Source organism: Delphinus delphis, chromosome 17, assembly GCF_949987515.2.
Source record: "Delphinus delphis chromosome 17, mDelDel1.2, whole genome shotgun sequence".
NCBI classification, from domain to species: domain Eukaryota; kingdom Metazoa; phylum Chordata; class Mammalia; order Artiodactyla; family Delphinidae; genus Delphinus; species Delphinus delphis.
Window position 1 is genome coordinate 41169001 of NC_082699.1, and position 18513 is coordinate 41187513.

Genomic DNA, 18513 nt, shown 5'->3' on the forward strand with positions numbered 1-18513 from the left:
CAGAAACATCCTGATGTTACAACGCCCAGTCTCCTGATCTTTTTCTTTTCTTTCTTTTTTGCCTACTCTTCCATTTTTCCAAATTACCTCTTGGCTGCCAATGACTTAGATTTGCTTGTTGGGAGCCTGGTAGTTGGGACTTAAAACCAAAGAGGCAGACGTCTCAGAGGTTGTGTTCTCTAAAATTCTCTCCAGTTCTCTAAATTTCTCTAAATTTCAAAACTTATATTTTGAAATATAAGTTCAAAAAATCTCAAGGTCTAGTATCTATATATCTACATCTATGTTTCTTAAAGACTCACAACTCTTATGCAGTATAGATTGAGTTTTAGATGAAAGTTTATCCAAGAAATATTTATTGTGTATCTTTATGCAGTCAGAATGAGAATACAGTGGTGAACAAGACAGAAAGATCCCTGGTTTCCTAGAGTGGGCATTCTAGGAGCAGAATGGCTCCATAGAATTATCTACTTCAGAAGTCAGAGAGAAAAATCGTGCTAGAAACTGGAAGGGAGTATGCATTTGCCATGTTCTGTAGTGTACTATAGACACAGAATTGAAAAAAAAAGATTTCACAGGAAAATATTTCAGGTAGATTACTTCCATTCAGGAAATACATGCTCATTATTTTCTTCAAACTTGAAATTACTTTTTCCTTTGAAGTTCTCTTAAATCTGTTATTATTCAGGATCTCTATCCAATTTCTCATCAAATTGCCCTATTTGTAGCTTCCAAACGTTAACACCTCTGTGCTGAAATGGAGCCTATAAAATGCGTTAGGGGCTTAAACTGTGTGTGAGGCAAAAATGGTATTTAAGCCCTTAATGAAATTCTGAGCTTTGGAAAGTGTCGCATTTTGGGTTTATGGGAGTCTTCTTTCACTTCCTTTTTTTGGGGGGGGGTGGGGTGGGGTTAGGGAGGGTGGGAAATAATACACATTTAATATATTTATTGTCTTCTTTTTTAAAATACAATTTTCATGAACTAGCCATTGTATGAAAATTTCACATTGCTTGAAGGCATCTGTAAACTTCGTGTGTGTGTTTTTCCGACTCTCAAAGCAGTTTCTTCGTGCTGGTCTGATTCTCACAGGCAGAAAAGCTAAACATGTCTCTCGTCGCTTCACCGATCTTTCTCCAGAAAAGTGAAAGTGAAGAGAATAGAAAATAGAGAAAAAAGGAGCACGGAGGAGGAGAGAGAAAAAGGGGGAGAGAGTGGGGGGGGGGGGTGTAAGGGAGTCAGAAAATGAAGGAATACTAGAGCACTGGAGCACAGACTGCGGACGCGCAGACCCAGAGCAGCCACAGCGCGGAGCTGCTGGTGGCCACTGGCCCCCGGAGCTGCCAATCCGGGCGTAATCCTGTAGGAATGTCTCCCGGGTTTAGCTGGGAGTCACACTGCCGCCTCCCCTCCTCGAGACGCCGGGAGAAGCCCGGAGAAGCGGGCTCCGGAGGGAGGCTGGGAGCGGTAGGAGAAGAGGAGGAGGAGAAAGGGAGGAGGACCCTGGGAGGGAGGCGGCGGCGCGGGAGGAGGAGGGGCGCAGCCGCTGAGCCACTAGCTCCGCTCCGACGCGCTTCTCTCCAGATACTCCGGGAGCTCCAGCCGCGCGGATCAGGCGCTCCCACCGCTCTGTACCCAAACTTCAGCTGCAGCTACATTCCAGGGCACCTAATTTATTCCTCAAAAATCAGAAACGGAGCCGCGACACGGGGAAGGAGTCCGCGGAGGAGTACAACAACAGCAGAGCAAGAAGAGCTCCAGAGAGCTGCCTCACCGGAGCAACAGCTAGGCATCGGTTGTGTAGGAACCAACAAGTGAGAAGGCGCCGCGTTCCCGGGGCGCAGCCGCAGGCGCAGCAGGAGGAAGCGAGAGCCCGGAGCCCGAGCTCCCGAGCCCGAGCCGCGGTCGCTGCGGCTGCTCTGCTCCGGTCCTTCTGCGCAGGCTGCGCCGGGCGCTGGGCGAGAGACTTCGTTTTTCCCTCGTTGTAAAGCGGCGGCTGGGAGCAGCCGGGCCCCGGGGAATATGCGGCGCGCTTGGATCCTGCTCACCTTGGGCTTGGTGGCCTGCGTGTCGGCGGAGTCGGTGAGTGGGCCAGGCTGGGGACGCGCGCGCCGCTTAGGGTGCAGAGACCGAGCAGAGTCCGCAGAGCCCGCGGGGAATCGGGGAGCGCCACCTGGGGGATGCCCCCCACTCCCAGACGTGCCCCTCGGCCCCCGGGGATCTGCTGGGACAAATGAGCTCGCTCCTCCACTCCTCTCCCCCTTCGCTTCCCGCAGAAAAGCTCCGCTCGCTGGAGTTGTCCCGAGGTCCCCCGGCATGAGGGCAAGAGTACTGCAGTTTTGTCGAACCGCAGAGGCCCCTGAAGTCACTCCCAACTTCTTCGCAGTCGGAGGGTCTTGCTGCGTGGCCGGGAAGGACCGATGGGGAAGGGTGGCCGGAGAGAGGAAGCCCGGATAGGGCTGCGAGGGAACTGGTCCCCTCCGCGCGCTCCCCGAGACCCGGAGACGCCCTGGAAACTTTGGAGTCCCTTCTCCTGCACACCATCCCCCCCACCCAACCCCCACGCCAGCTTTCCTACTCGATTGAATGCAGGTTCTGGGGAGATGGGGCTCAGCTTTAAGAAACCCTTGAGTGTCCGGAGAGGAAAGTTTGCAAAAAGTTCTTTTGTTTGATGTTCCTCTGGCTGGGGCAAGGGAGCAGACACTACGTGGAAACGCTACCGGCGGAGGGCAGTCCTCGGTCCCGCGGTGGGTGAGCGGAACGCGCCCGAAAATGCCGGGGTGCGGGCCGCTGGACTCCCGGTGGTGCGGCGACCCGTGCTTCCTGCGAGGCGGGGGGCAGCTCGCGGGCCCTTAGGGACAGGGGGGCATTTCAGTATGGATTGCACTCGAGTGCAGCAGCGGGGCGAGGCGGGGTACTGTGACACTGTGATCGGCCTCGGGTCGATCGGCCTCGGGTCGTCCGGCCGCTCGGAGACCGAGGCTTCCATCCCGCCATGCTTGCTTGGGACCCGGCGGGAGTACCCCGAGGCCCGGAGGAGTCTCTTCTCCGGCGGGGCCGGCTGCGGGCACCCAGCCTCCCTCCCCGGCCTCGGCCGTGGGAACTTGGTTTCTCCTCCTCTGGGTCGCGTTTCGGGGGGTTGGAGCTTGTTTCCTTAAGACGCCCAATGAGCGCCCTCTAAAGAGAACTGCCTCCTGGGCTTTCACTTGTGCTTGGCGGCCCCTACCTGGGCGCCCTGAGCTTTGTCCGCGATCCCGTCTGCAGCCTCAGTGCGGTCCGGGGCCTCGGTTAGGGAGTGCAGCTGTTTCTGTCCCTTCCAGTTCGCCATATCTCCTCCCTTTGCCACCGAATAACTTGTCCATTTCTAATAAACTGAACCGCCTCTTCGAAGACAAATAATGTCATCTTTAGAGGTGGTTTTGTGAGTTTTTCCTCCTCTCTTTTGGCGTGTTATTTCTCCCTTCTCCCCCCACCCCAGCCCACTTTTTTGAGTTGATGCGATTTAGGATTGGGAAACCTCTTTGGCACTCAGCAGCAGATGGGCATTTTTCATCGGTGTGGGAGCCTCTGTGTGTGCTAGCAGGTGCCCAAACGTTAGGCGAGATTGGAGAGCAAGTAGGATTGTAAACTGAACACAGTAGATGAGAATTTGGGTGCTCCGGCTGTAGAATAGAACTCCGAAACTTATCAGCATTTCTCTTTGGCAAATGATCGTTTTATCCCTTGGGATTGGTAATCTCCCAGCCAGTTATGAACTTTGGCTCTTTGCACACCGAAAGGGAGAGATTCTCTGTTTATTTCAGAAAAACATTATTGCTCATCTTGTTGCAAAACAGGGCAAAGGGAGAACTCCATCTAAAGATTTTCAGGAGAAGCCTGCCTGCCTAAAAAGCTGTACAGGATTAAGGAGGTCCCTTTTTTGCTGCGTCCTGTTCATAAATTTGCTAGAAAGTGTTGATGTTTGGGGATTCTAGAGGAATAATGTCTCCTTGGAGTTTTGCATAAATCTGACAGTGCTTCTTTTTTTTTTTTTAACATCTTTATTGGAGTATAATTGCTTTACAATGTTGTGTTAGTTTCTGCTGTATAACAAAGTGAATCATCTATATGTATACATATATCCCCATATCCCCTCCCTCTTGCGTCTCCCTCCCACCCTCCCTATCCCACCCCTCTAGGTGGACACAAAGCACCGAGCTGATCTCCCTCTGACAGTGCTTCTTAAGGAAGCTTTTTGGCTGAACTATACCTGTCTTCTCTGGTGACACCTCTACCCCCAACTCTGTGCCTTTGGGGTTCTAATATTTCTCATTTCCAACCAGAATTGGATGCTTTCCAAGTGAGCTGTTTCACTGTGGTAGATACTGTTTTCAGTAATTGGAATATCATTCAAAAGGGTGATTAGATATTTTTAAAATGTCAACTTGAAGACTGTAGCAGAGAGTCTTTGTTAGGCAGTGAGTCAATTTTTCTCAATAGAAGCATTTTCAAGGCCCAGGACAGCCAATAGTCCATTTAAATTACTTTGCAGCCTCTGTTTCACATGTAGCGGCATAAATGTATGCGAAGTTGAAAGACTTCACTTTTCAACATTTAGTTATTAGAGTACCTTATTTCCAGTACTTCTGATTTTAATTGGAAAACTGCAACTGTTTTCTGGGAGTTAGAAGTAGTGATCATCTGAGCGTAAATCCTCTCATTTTTAAAAGGAAAAACATCTCCAGTTAGTGCATTCTTGAGTTTTATACTAAGTTCAAGGGGGGGAAAAAAAAGAGGTTCTCAGCAACCAAGGCTCAAAGCTGTCTGTGGAGAGGAACTTGTGGCCCTGCCTTTCTGGACGCTGGAGACAGCAGGGCGAGCCTGGTCATGGCGGTGCATTTATACCTCCCACCGGCATGAGAGAGGAAAGACTGACAGAGTGTGGCAGTAGTGATATGCTGCTGCTTTTCTATCAATTTTTTACATGACTGTTTATCTTCAGAAATAATACATCGCAGACTGCCATAAACACGTAATTTGAACTGGAAGTATGTTTAAGAAAAGGAAGCGTTTTGAACTAGTGGAATGTTTTGCACATGCTTAGATGTGTGTAAATTAAAAGAAACTGTCAAGTCATTTGGACCCGTGCATTACGACTCAGTGTATTATGAAAGGCAGGCATTGGAAAGCTTGCATTTGAAGGAAAAATTAAATTGGAACCATATAACCTTTTGCAGTTCTTTAAAAAAATACATTTTGGCTGCTCCAGTAATCTGGCAAATCGTACTTGCTAGGGAATCTTAGAGAAATAAGGGCTCTTTCTCTGTTAGTTGGATATTAGCAGTAGGTAGATGTCACTTGAGAAGGAAAGATCTTATTAAGGCCAGGCTTGTGGAAGATGGGCATACAGAGGAATTTGAGTACACGCTCCAACTCCTGCTTCTGGGACCTGGAACGTAAAATTTTGAAGGTGCTTGCCATTTGAGGAACTGTGGAATATGATTACACACAAGGCACCTTGAATAATCATTAGTTTGGAAGGGATTTCAAAAGATCATCTAATTTTTTACCTGCGTAGAACTAGTTCTCAAGTCTCCTAGAAGCCCCCAGAGACCTGTCCGGCCAGCTTCAGGGGGCCCTGAGTCTCCTCAGGTTGGCAAAGCCTGAGGCTGACCGAGCCACACAGAGCCCGGCCAGCTCTGTCAATTCAGGTTTACAGGGAGTCCGGTGGCTTAACGCCACGGTGCTATCGGCATGTCAGCTGGCGGTGATCTTAGGTCATGTGAAGAATGTCATCTGAGTTTAGATTCTCACGAGATTGTCTCTCCTCCTTTGCCAAAAATCAACCCAAAAGATCTTGCCCATCGTTTTTTTCTTCCCAAGACAGAAGACCTGCTGTTCATGTCACTGTCGAAGGTACATTCCGGTATTTCAAAACCACCTAATTCTTTCATGCACCAGAAGCCAAAATAAAGTTTTAGAGAAAAGCAAGAAGTAATGAAGGAGAGCTTTCGCTGAAAACAAGCTACTCTTTTTTAGTCACCTCTGCCAGTACCATCATCTTAATTCTAGATTTGAACCGGATTTGAATCCTGAAGTCCCGTCCTTGACCCGTTCATCTTTGTTGACTTTCGTGACCAGTTGGCCACTATAGGTACCTACATGTTGTTCAGTCCATGATATTTATTCAGCATCTATTGTACTGAGTGCTCAGGATAAAGGCGTAATCCATCCAGGCAGCCAGGAAGTGTTCCCCTTCAGGTTCTTCTTTGTTGGCACCTTGCCAGCACGTGCCCCATGTCAACAGCCTTGCCATTGCCCTTCCTGGCCCAGATGCTCACCTGCTGTTTGATTTACCCTGTACCACTTGGATTGTGTTTTCTTGTTCTCATGGTGTGGAGTCTAAATACCTCTGCCCGATTTATATGATGCTCCAGAATATCGCTCCTTCCTAGTTAGTCCCACCCCCCTGCCCCCATCCCTCTCCATCACGTCTCCCCGCCCTCGCCCACTCATCTCACTTTTGTGAACGCTCCCTGGACATAGCCACCTCTTCAGTGTTTCTCCTTTTAAATTCTGTTGATTCAGATCCAAGCTCCAGACAGCCTTTCATGACTGATCTAGCCATTGTTTTTCTCTTTCTGTAACTAGTAAGGCAGACTGACAATCAGAATCAATGTAAGTATGTAAAAAATAGAGATTTCAGGGCCTTCTAACAATCAGAAGCCTAAAGGGGGTCGGGGGATTTGTATTTTTATAAAGCATCTCAGATGATGCTAATGAATTAGCTACATTTGGGAACCACTGGTCTAGTCACACACTTTACCCCTTCTACGTGCTATTTTGTGTTAGTCCTGGGGCTCCCAGGGATAAGAAGCTTTGTGACCTGAGGGACCAGCGTAGAGATAAAGGGTTTGGGTGGGGGAGATGTTGGTACTTTGCCACTTACTCCGTGTTAGGACTTGGACAAGATACTGACACTTTGAGTCACTTAAAAAAATACATATATGCGTGTGCATATAAATTGCGCCTGAGAATGCCTTTATAACAGGATTGTTGTGAGGCTAAAATGAGGGAGCATGGGAGTGGTACCTGAGGCACAGAAAGTAAGTGTTGTTTTTTTTCCTTCTTCTTTCTTGGGCTGTTTTCTTGACTATGAAATGAGAGAGCCATATATGATATTCTTGAGGTCCCTTAGCCCTCTGATGTTTTGGAGATTGGCACTATCTGAGGGGAAGGTCCTTGTTTCCACACCTTTGACCCCTGCAGTAAACACCTGTTGATGCTCCGTACTTAAGGGCAGGTGCCCATGGCTGGGGCAGTCAGGGTCAGCTGGACCTGCTGAAGCTCCCCTTTGCTCTGGCCACTGAAGACAGTGTGGTCTGGGGTCAGCTGAATCTACCAGCTTGGGGGTGGACCTGGGTTAGTTTGCAAGTTTTGACTCTCGACCTCAGTTTCATCAACATTGTGGTGTTGAAGAATAAAAAGACAAATCCAGTGCCTCCCATCAGCGTACATTCCTGCTTCCTCCCGTGTCCATGTCCTTTGGCTGAGTTGAAATTCTAGCAGGTCGGAAGGAGAGAGTTACAGCGGCATCTCATGCTTAAGTGCCACTGGGTATCTAGAATGAGGTGGCACGGGAGGTCAGGGAATGTCGGGCAGCTGTGAGTAGCAATAGTGAGGATTTTTATTTTGTAAGAGTAGAAATGCATGGAAGAATTTCTTCTCTTAGCAATTTGAGATGTGGGTCCTACTATTAAAAATCTCCATTGCATTTTGATGAGTCTGTTTCTAGGGCAACATCAGTTTTAACAATAAGGCTAGAGGGGTGATTGCCTCTGAGTAGGAAAGGATACTGTTGAAATAGACTGTGTACATCTGTTTTTCTTGGGTATCTCAAAGAATTGGTGGGACTAGGAGAAAGTCATTGGAGATTTCCCATTTGAATCAGCAGTGAGGCCAACTGGTACCCCAGTCGGTGATGTGAGAGTCAGGTCATGGTGTTGGACTCCAAGCTATAGAAAAATATTATTAAAGACAAGATATGTTTTCACATTTCTCTCCTCTGTTGTTGAATCTGTTCTGTGAAAAATGTCACAAAGATGCAGTAAAATGTGTCCTTTACAAAGCATTTTGATGTTTTCTTATCTTTATGCAGGTATGTTAAATACAAATAGTACAGATGTCTAAGGAATATGTACAATTAATAGAGGTTAGTCTCACGGTAAGAATGACACACGGAGCAAGATATACAAATATTAAAGGAAAATTACATTTTTAAAGTTCTTATCATAAAAAGAGTAAGAGTTAAATATGTATTTTTGTACAATGTATTGTTAAATATAAAGATAGTGAAAATAAATGTACAGAATTGAAGGCAAAAGAGAGGCTTTGCACACATGTAATTAACAATCTTAATCCCTGTGGGACCTCAGCTTTCCCATCTATAAAATGATAAAGGGAACTAGAAGAACTTTCTGTCTTTAATATTTATTTTTTTCTATATGCTTCAGGGTGTGATTGGAGCAATGTTAAGATTAACCTAATCAATAAGTAATTATTAAGCTCCTGCCAAATACTTACTATTTTATTACTGGAGCAAGGAATTTATTCACATTACAGAAATGTAATGCTACTGGTAAAATGCTGGTGGTAATCAGTTAACTTGAGCTAACTATTCACCCTGTACTGGGATTATATACATTGCTCTGAATATTCATGATCTAATATCTAGTGTTTTCCCATATATTTTCTGATATAAGCTAATGTAGCAGCAAGAGCAGTTGATGTGATGGAACTCACTTTCATTCTAGAAAGAAGACAACATGACTTGTTGATGTCATCTGGAGGGCTTTTGAAGCATAAGCCACTGAGGGTCTCAGGCTTCTCATTTGGTTTCTGGCCTTGACCTTCATTTCCAGAGAGGGGCCTTTAACTGCCTTCCCTTTGGTTCCTTTCTATAGCACCGGAGCCCAGCGTCAGTGCTGTAGAGACCATAGCAAGAGTCTAAATGAGCAGGCGGTATGGTACAGTGGTTCAGAGCCTGGGCACTGGAGTTAAGACTTGCCTGGGTTAGAATCCACTTACTGTGTAAACTTGGGCAAGTTTCTAAACCTCTCTGTGCTCAGTTTTCTCATCTGTAAAATGGAATATCATCAAATAGGTTCTTAGGATTACGTGGGACAGAACACACTGGAGCTTTTAACACAGTGGCATCTTCACACTCTGTGTCACATGTTAGTTACTCGTGTTCTGTTTTCTGCTTCCCTAAGGAGTGGGGGCTTGACACTCTATGGGCACATCTGATAAGCTCCAGCCCAGAGGGTGGCCTGGAAACTACACGATTGAGCCTGTGTTTTCATAGCTGGGGTTCTTTCCCTGCCTTGGGGAGGCCTAGCTCTACCTCGAGATATTGGGGACGTTTTTGTGTAGATATACTGGGAGATACTGTGGGTTTGGTTCCAGACCACCACAAAAAAGCAAAGATTGCAATAAAGCGAATATCACAATAAAGTGAGCCACGTCAGTTTTTTGGTTTCCCAGTGCATATAAAAGTATGTTTATACTATACTGTATTCTGTTAAATGTAGTGTGTTGTGTCTAAAAAAATCAATGTACATTATCGTAATTAAAAAATACTTTATTGCTAAAAATGCTAACCATCATGTGAGCCTTCAGCGAATTGTAATCTTTTTGCCAGTGGAGGGTCTTGCCTGGATGTTGGTGGCTGCTGACTGATCAGGGTGGTGGTTACTGAAGGCTGGGGTGACTGTGGGAATTTCTTAAAATACGACAACAGTAAAGTTTGCCGCATAGGTTGACTCTTCCTTTCATGATTTCTCTGTAGTATTTGGTGCTGTATGATAATTTTACCCACAGTAGAACTTCTTTCAAAACTGGAGTCAATCGTGTCATACCCTGGTGCTGCTGTATCAACTTGGTTTATGTCATATTTTAAATCCTTTGTTGTCATTTCAACGATCTTCACCAGGGGTAGATTCTATCTCAAGAAACCATGTTCTTTGCTCAACCATAAGAAGCAACTCCCCATCCATTCACGTTTTATCATGAGAGTGCAGCAATTCACTCATATCGTCAGGTTCCACTTCTAATTCTAGTTCTCTTGCTATTTCCACCACATGTGCAATTACTTCCTCCACTGAAGTCTTGAGCCCCTCAAAGTCATCCCCTCAAAGGGTTGGAATCAACTTCTTCCAAACTCCTGTGAATGTTGATATTTTAACAAATGTTCTTAATGGCATCTAGAATGGTGAATCCATTCCAGAAGGTTTTCAATTTGCTTTGTCCAGATCCGTCAGAGGAATCACTGTCTATGGCCCTACAAAATGTGTTTTTTAAATAGTAAGACATGAAAGTTGAAATGATCCATGGGCTGCAAAATGGATGTTGTGCTTGTAGGCATGAAAACAACATTACTCTCTTTGTACATCTTCATCAGAGCTCTTGGGTAACCAGGTGCATTGTCAATGAACAGTAATATTTTGAAAGGAACCTTTTTTTTCTGAGCAGTAGGTCTCAACAGTGGGCTTAAGATTAAGTAAACCATGTTGTAAACAGATGTGCTGTCATCCAGGCTTTGTGATTCCATTTGCAGAGCACAGGCAGAGTAGATTTAACATAATTCTTAAGGGCCGTAAAATTTTCTGAATGGTAGATGAGCATTGGCTTCAGCTTTAAGTCACCGGCTGCATTAACTCCTAACAAGGGAGTCAGCCTATCCTTTGAAACTTTGAAACGAGGCACTGACTTCTCCTCTGTAGCTATGCAAGTCCTAGATGGCATCTTCTTCCAATAGAAGGCTGTTTCATCTGCATGGAAAATCTGTGGTTTAGTGTAGCCACCTTCATGAATTATCTCAGATCTTCTGGATAACTTGCTGCAGTTTCTACATCAGCACTTGCCGCTTCACCGTGTACTTTTACGTTACGGAGACGGCTTCTTTTCTTAAACCTCACGAACCAACCTCTGCTAGCTTCAAACTTTTCTTCTGTGGCTTCCTCACCTTTCTCAGCCTTCATAGACTCGAAGAGAGTCAGGGCCTTGCCCTGGATTAAGCTTTGGCTTAAGGGAATGTTGTGTCTGGTTTGACCTTCTAACCAGACCATTAAACTTTCTCCATATCAGCAATAAGGTTGTTTTGCTTTGTTATCATTTGTGTGTTCACCTGAGTAGCACTTTCATTTCCTTTAAGAACTTTTTCTTTGCTTTCACAGCTTGGCTAACTGTTTGGCACAAGAGGCCTAGCTTTCGGCCTCCCTCGGCTTTTGAGATGCCTTCCTCACTAAGCTTAATCATGTCTAGCCTTTGATTTAAAGTGAGAGACTCTTTCACTTGAACATGTAGAGGCCACTGTAGGGTTATTAATTGGCCTAATTTCTATATTGTTGTATCTCAGGGGATAGGGGGGCCAGAGGAGAGGGAGAGAGATGGGGAACTTCTCCGTGGAGCAGTCAGAATACATCCAACAGTTACTAAGTTTGTGGTTTTATATGGCCGAGGCTCGTCCCCAAAACAATTACAACGGTAACATCAAAGATCACTGATCACAGATCACCATAACAAATATATTACTAATGAAAATGTTTGAATATTGTGAGAATTACCAAAATGTGACACAGAGACACGAAGTGAGCAAAAGCTGGTGGAAAACTGGCGCCGATAGACTTGCGAGACGTAGGGTTGCTGCGAACCTTTAATTTTAAAAAAATGCTATATCTTTGAAGCACAATAAAACAAAGTATGCCTGTACTCACCCTTTTCTCTAAATGTGGGTGACGTGAGAGAATATGTCATTGATTATTTCTGGCCCATGAAAAGTTTCTCCAGTAATTTTATCTTTACAAATCTCTCCAAAGGAAATAATCGTAGCTGGGTAAATGTATTTATTGAAGCTTTACTTATAATAGTTAAAAAAATGGAAACAACCTATGTGTATAATACTAGAGGAATGGTTAAATAAAAGATTCTAAATTATACATGAATTATCATACAACCATTAAAAATATATTGGAAGAATGTTTATAACTTGGAAACTCTTTTTATAATAGAAAAAAAAGTCAGACATAAAACTATGTATAGACAACATTGTAAATCAATGATACTTTAATAAAAAAACTATGTATAGTAAAACGCTGGTTATATTGAATAAATTTAAATATATCTACACATATATGTATATACTATGTATTTATGTATCCACAAACCTGTGCATTGATGAAATTGCATAGAACTAAATACACAGAGACGCAAACACAAGTGAGTACAGGTAAAACTGGGGAAAACTGGGGCTTCCCTGGTGGCGCAGTGGTTGAGAGTCCACCTGCCGATGCAGGGGACACAGGTTCGTGCCCCGGTCCGGGAAGATCCCACATGCCACAGAGCGGCTAGGCCTGTGAGCCATGGCCGCTGAGCCCGTGCGTCCGGAGCCTGTGCTCGGCACTGGGAGAGGCCACAAGAGTGAGAGGCCCGCATACCGCAAAAATAACCCCAAAAAACCTGGGGAAATCTGAATAAGATTGGTCAATTGTATCAATGTCAGTGTCCTTGTTTTTATATTTATAAAATGGTACCATTGGGGTAAACTGGGTAAAGGGTACCAGAAGTCTCTGTGTTATTTCTCACAACTGCATGTGAATCTACAATTATCTCAACAAAAATTTCCATTAAAAAAAATGGCACCAGGGGACTTCCCTAGCAGTCCAGTGGTTGAGACTTCGCCTTCCAATGCAGGGGGTGCGAGTTCGAACCCTGGTCAGGGAGCTAAGATCCCACATGCCTCACGGCCAAAAAAGCCAAAACATAAAAACTATTGTAACAAAAATTCAATAAAGGCTTTAAAAAAATGGTCCACATCAAAAAAAAAGAAAAAAAACCTTAAAAATATGCCACCAGACCTAGATGGTTTTACAAATAAGTTTTGCTGATCCTTCAAGGAACAGATACTTGTTCCAAAGCTTAGAGAATGACAGAAGATTTCATGAGGTTGGCATTATTCTGTGTCAAAACCAGAAAAGGAAAGCACAAGAAAACAAATCACTTGTGATCATAGATGCCAAATTTTTATTTTATTTATTTACTTTTTAAACATCTTCATTGGAGTATAATTGCTTTACAATGGTGTGTTCGTTTCTGCTTTATAACAAAGTGAATCAGCTATACATATACATATATCCCCATATCTCCTCCCCCTTGCATCTCCCTCCCACCCTCCCTATCCCACAATTTTAAATAGAATGTTATCAAACCGAGTACAGCAGCTTATTAAAAGAATAATGATGAGTTCAAGTAGGGTTTATCCAAGGAATGCTTTAGCATCAGAAAGCAATGCAGTTATTAACAGTTTAAGGGAGATAACAGTATGGTCATCTCAACAGATTCAGAAAAGCATCTGATAAAAATTTACAAAACTGTTAATATAAAGGTCTAATATCTGGTTAACTGAAGGCTTACTGTATTAGGGTTAGTACATCTGTGCTGAAGACTCAATACATTTGACATGTTTAGGAACCAAAAAGCCACTGTGTACTGAGTTGTTAGGCAACAGTCTCTGCATGGATGACAGGTGTGTGACAGTGCAGTAAATTATGGGTCATAACATATATAGATCCTAATTCACATTAAGTTGTAGTTCTAGCATTGTCATGTTTCACTTGTGTGCCCTCCCAAATTAAGATAACACAGGAGATGATATTGAAGGGTATGATGATGAGTCAGGCATGCTGTAGTTCAGTTTCTGGTATTACCACCTAAAAGCCACATGACCTTGGGGAAGTTTCTTATCATCTCTGAGCTCGTTTTTCTCAGTGTAAAATTGGGAATTATAATATTTTGCTTTTGGGTTAATTTTGAAGATTAGCCTCAGTAATGACTGAAAACTAACAAAAAACCTGACCCGAAGTAGGTGTTATAAACTCATTTGATCCTCTTTCCTTTCAGCTTTAAGTTTCATGATTCCCAAGTATATTATATATGCACAAATATGTATGCATGTTTCTTGTTTCTTGCTTGCATTCTGACCCTTGGCACCAAGGGACATATATGTATATATATATATATATATATATATATATATATATACACACATATATATATATATATATATATATATATTTTTTTTTTTTTGTACGCGGGCCTTTCACTGTTGTGGCCTCTCCTGTTGCGGAGCACAGGCTCCAGATGCGCAGGCTCAGCGGCTGTGGCTCACGGGCCCAGCCGCTCCGCGACATGTGGGATCTTCCAGGACCGGGGGCGCGAACCTGCGTCTCCTGGATAGGCAGGCGGACTCTCAACCACTGCGCCACCAGGGAAGCCCACCAAGGGACATATATTTTCACACATTTATGACCAGTTTATTTTTCACCAAGCAGGGTGTGATGCTGAATTATATTTTTTCTTTCCTGCATCATCCGTTTCCTGGATTACATTCAAGTAAAGCTCAAAATAGACTTGCATACGGGTTGGAAATTTAGTTGAGATTTGAAAAATCTAACATAGAACTTGGGATTATAATTGTAAAATGCTTAAAGGAGGTCTTATAAACACTGATTTATCTGTTAGGTTTACTAATGAATTAAAGTCTTAACTTCATTTATGTCTCACCTCTGAACTCATTTAGATAAGAGTGCAGAGTATTTTGGTTTGAGTATTTTGTTTATTTTTGAGTTGATTCGATTTTGTAATTGTCCTGGTTAGTTATTGGATGAAGTTTTATATTTGGTAAGTCAGTTAATAGTTAACTCATGTTACTGCACATCAAACAAGGGCAAAGCTCTTGCTTGTCTTGCGGATTAAAAAGAAATGACATGATACCTACCTTCAAGCAACTATTATCTACGTTTTGATTGTTTAGGGTAATTGCACCTGGGTTGAGCCCATATTTAACATATGCATTCTTTGTAAACTATGAATCAGTTTGTTTTTGTCTGAATCTAGTTAAATGTATCTAGCCATCAAACTGCACAAGAACTACAGTTGAGAAGGATAAGAAGAACCCCTTGTAGAAGAGAAGTTACTGCTTTCCTAGAAAAAAGCCTTCCCTGAAGTGGCACAGTGTGCTAGAGAGAAACCAGAATTAGACACTGGATTTTCATACTTTTTAGTTTTCCTTCACCTGCTCTGCAAGCAAAGACTTCCGAATATTAAAATGTACAAAAGACACAAAGAGCAAGAAATTGTTTAGAACCTGTATAGGCTATTGATATTTATATTATGGGAGAAAGAAATCTTACATTTCATCCAGTTTAATTCTCCATACTTTATAAGCTTTGGACTCTTAAAGGGGAGAGCTAGACCTTATACTATGTGTTCAGTTGATCAAATAGTCTTAGCTGATGAATGAAAGAGGTATACAAGTGTTGGGATGATTTTCACCGTGTTCTTTTGCATTCTGCCTTTCAGTATGTAACAATGGGTTTTGGAGCTAGAATTGACTTGTCCAAGATCACATAGTTAGTTAGTGGTGGAGTTACACGTTGGGCCCAGGCTATCTGATTTGTTGCTGTTTTCTTCTTACCATAACACATTCCCTTTTTGGCTCCATCCTCTCCCTTATTCCCTACACTAATGATTAGCACCTAATACACTTACTTCTGCCACATGTTTGATAAATAAATGAAATTCCAAGTGGAACATACATTATATGTTATATACTCTGCATCAGTGTGTTTTGCGCAAAATGAGTATTTGAAGTGATGTTGAGATAATTTCAGAATTTCCAGCAAAAGATGTGCTCCTGCTAACTTCTTTATTGTCTGTGCACCTTTGGGCTGATTAGGGGAGGAGGCCTGAGAGCACTAGGATCTGGAAGACCCAGAGAGAGAGAGACTGAAGTCAAGTTGATTTGTAAATCTTGGGAAGATTGTGGAGACTTGCAGGCAGAAAAGGAGATAAAAACTTCATGGAGATAAGAATCAAAACTGGAAGCGAAATCCTCATGAATTACTACCACATTTTATGTAGGTAGCAAACTGCTGTTGTAGGTTGAGGGGAGAAGAACATTCTTTGGATTTTTATACTAAAATTATGTCAGAGCCTTCAGGGAAAAATGTCTGTGGAACTGAGGGCCCAGGTAGAAGCACTTTTTGCCAGCATTGGATAATCTTCTAATATTTTTCTCTTGAGTACTGACGTCAATCTTAGTGTAATAACATGAATATATTTGAGTCCTAGTTTTTTAGAAAATAAGTCTGTGGGATGATATTTTTAAGAATTGAATTTTGTTAAAAGACAATAACATGAGAAATTACTACAGTGATCTCCTACTGTGTGCTTAGAACTATGGTAGGCATTTCCCATTTATTGCCTATAATTGTCTCACAACTGCTAGGCGGTATTACTTGCCATGGCTGTATTTTAGGTGACAGAGCAGAAGTCAGATCCTCAGTTTTTCTAGCTTTAAATAGCCCTGGCTTGATACTGTAATCTTTCAAGAGAGCAGTGAGAGTGTTTAAATGTCTAATCACTTTTTAAAGCAATCTGATGGGTGCAGCCCCCGTTAGTGAAGGGTCAGACCCTTCATTTGCATTGTTGGGCTAATATTCTAGGTCACACATTTCCTGATTTCTTTACCAACATTTAGCATCTTACCTCAAAGGCTTCTCTCCCCAAGCTTCTGTCTATGGAGAGAATGGGAGAACTGAGTGTAGAATGAATAGGAATCTCTTTAAATACCAGATCTGCTGGTGTCTGGCTGTAGGGCTTTCAGCAGGTTGCTTAGTCTCTCTGGGCCTCAGTTTTCTCATCTGTGAAAAGAAGATGAGTCACAGTAGCAGCTCATCGAGATGCTATGAGGATTAGAGTTCCTGCATGTCCAGCATTTAGGAGAGTGCCTGGTGTAGAATAGGCACTAGTCTCCTGCTGACGCTAATTGAAATGGATGGCTAATTAGGTGTGCTGATCAAAGAAGAAAGCATCCTCTTTTGAGGTTTTGAAACTCAGACAGAGAAGAATGATGGTGCCACTGACCAGACGGGAAAGACAAAAGGAGAGGCTGACTTTTCTTCTTTTTCTTTGTAGCTGTTGTTTTTTGGTGAAAAGAGGTGGTGTTTTACCTCCTCAGCTCTTGTTCTCATCTGGAGAGTGAAGAGCAGGTTCTAGGTCAGTGGTTCTCAGCTTTTCCTGCACATTCAACTCATTCAGGGAGCTTTTCAAAGCTCTCTCTACCTGAGCCCCACCCAGAACCAATTAAGCCAGAATCTCTGGGGATGGGGCCCAGCCAGCTGGAAAGCTCCCCAGGTGATTCTAACTTCTAGAAGATTTGAGAAGAGAACTGTTTTGGGTGCTTTTGTCATCTCCTCCAGCTCCAGAGGAAGTCGGGCACTCAAGATTTGTCTTCTTAAACCATGCCCTCCACTGCCTGTGACCCAGCCACGTGGAATACAGTGGCTTCCCGGCACAGTCTAAGCTGTGTAGAATTGGGAAGTGCTCGCTCCATCCGAGCTTTTTCCTCTTCTGCCCTTCTCTTCAACATCTCTTTCTCTTGGGTTATACTCTTCTGATAATTATGTTGGTGGATGAGGATGCCATTTGAGAGGTTTTTAGACAGAAGATTATACATGTATAAATGAAATTCATCTAAGGATGTCTTAAAAAATGTGAAATATTTCCCTTGCCTTTTGAACGTTCTGCTTGGTGGAACAAAGGATGCCTGTCCTCTTGGCCTGGTGGCAGAAAAGCATGTTGGGTCAGCTTATTAGATTTGCCTGAGTTCACGCTTTGAGCAGAGAGATGGTGTGTTTTACTGATTGAAAGTGTATTCTAGGGCTTGTCTGAATGTCCTGGTCATGTATAAGCCCAGCACACGTGTCTTAATGACGGCCCTCTTATTGTAACTGCACTTCAGCTACTTGAACCTGGTTCAAGTCGAATTAATTCCATGGAAATAGACTGTTTCCGGTTGGAGTTGGGAAGAGAGAGTGCTTTAGGCTGTCCTGTGAATAAGACATCTGAGTTGTCTTTCGTTCTTTCTTAAGTAGAAAAGCAGCAGCCCATTATCTAATCTATTCATAGTTTACTTTGTTCAGATATCTAATTTGGGAGCATGTTTGCCCTCACTCAACTCTGAACACAATTTTCCATCCCTCGAATAAAAGAGGATCTCTTTAATTGACTCAGGGGAAAAAAACCTTGTTTAAGAATGCTGGAGTTCTCAAAGCTTTTAAAAACAGCTCTGCAGGATAACATTAAAATGCTGACCCTTTCGAAACTACCACTCAACATGTATCTGTCCTACAATACAGATGGAAGAAGTATTATTCTGAGCAAGCTGTGAAAGGGAGCCATTTGCTATGATTCATAGGCTTTTAAACCCAATGAGTCTGTAATATCCAGAAGAAAATGTATCGTTACTGTTTATTGTTTTGGCGACAATAGGGTTAAATCTGTCTTTACAAAGTATTAAGCGTGCACAGAGACTAGTCTTAGAAATCAAGGACGTGGAAATGTGAATTCTACTCCCCTCCCCCAGTGTATCCCCTGATAGATGTTCCGGAGCATTAATAGAATAAAATTGGCAGA

The 18513-nt window shown here is 43.2% G+C and overlaps 1 protein-coding gene across 1 annotated transcript in view; it reads left to right on the forward strand.

Annotated features, from left to right (window-relative positions):
* The first annotated feature begins 1514 nt into the window (after positions 1–1514).
* Positions 1515–18513, forward strand: part of SDC2 (syndecan 2) — a 122160-nt gene continuing 105161 nt past the window's right edge. The window contains exon 1 of the mRNA XM_059994939.1: positions 1515–2082. Coding sequence (XP_059850922.1) covers positions 2023–2082 — 60 coding nt within the window. The 5' untranslated portion in view covers positions 1515–2022. The remainder of the gene's footprint in view (positions 2083–18513) is intronic.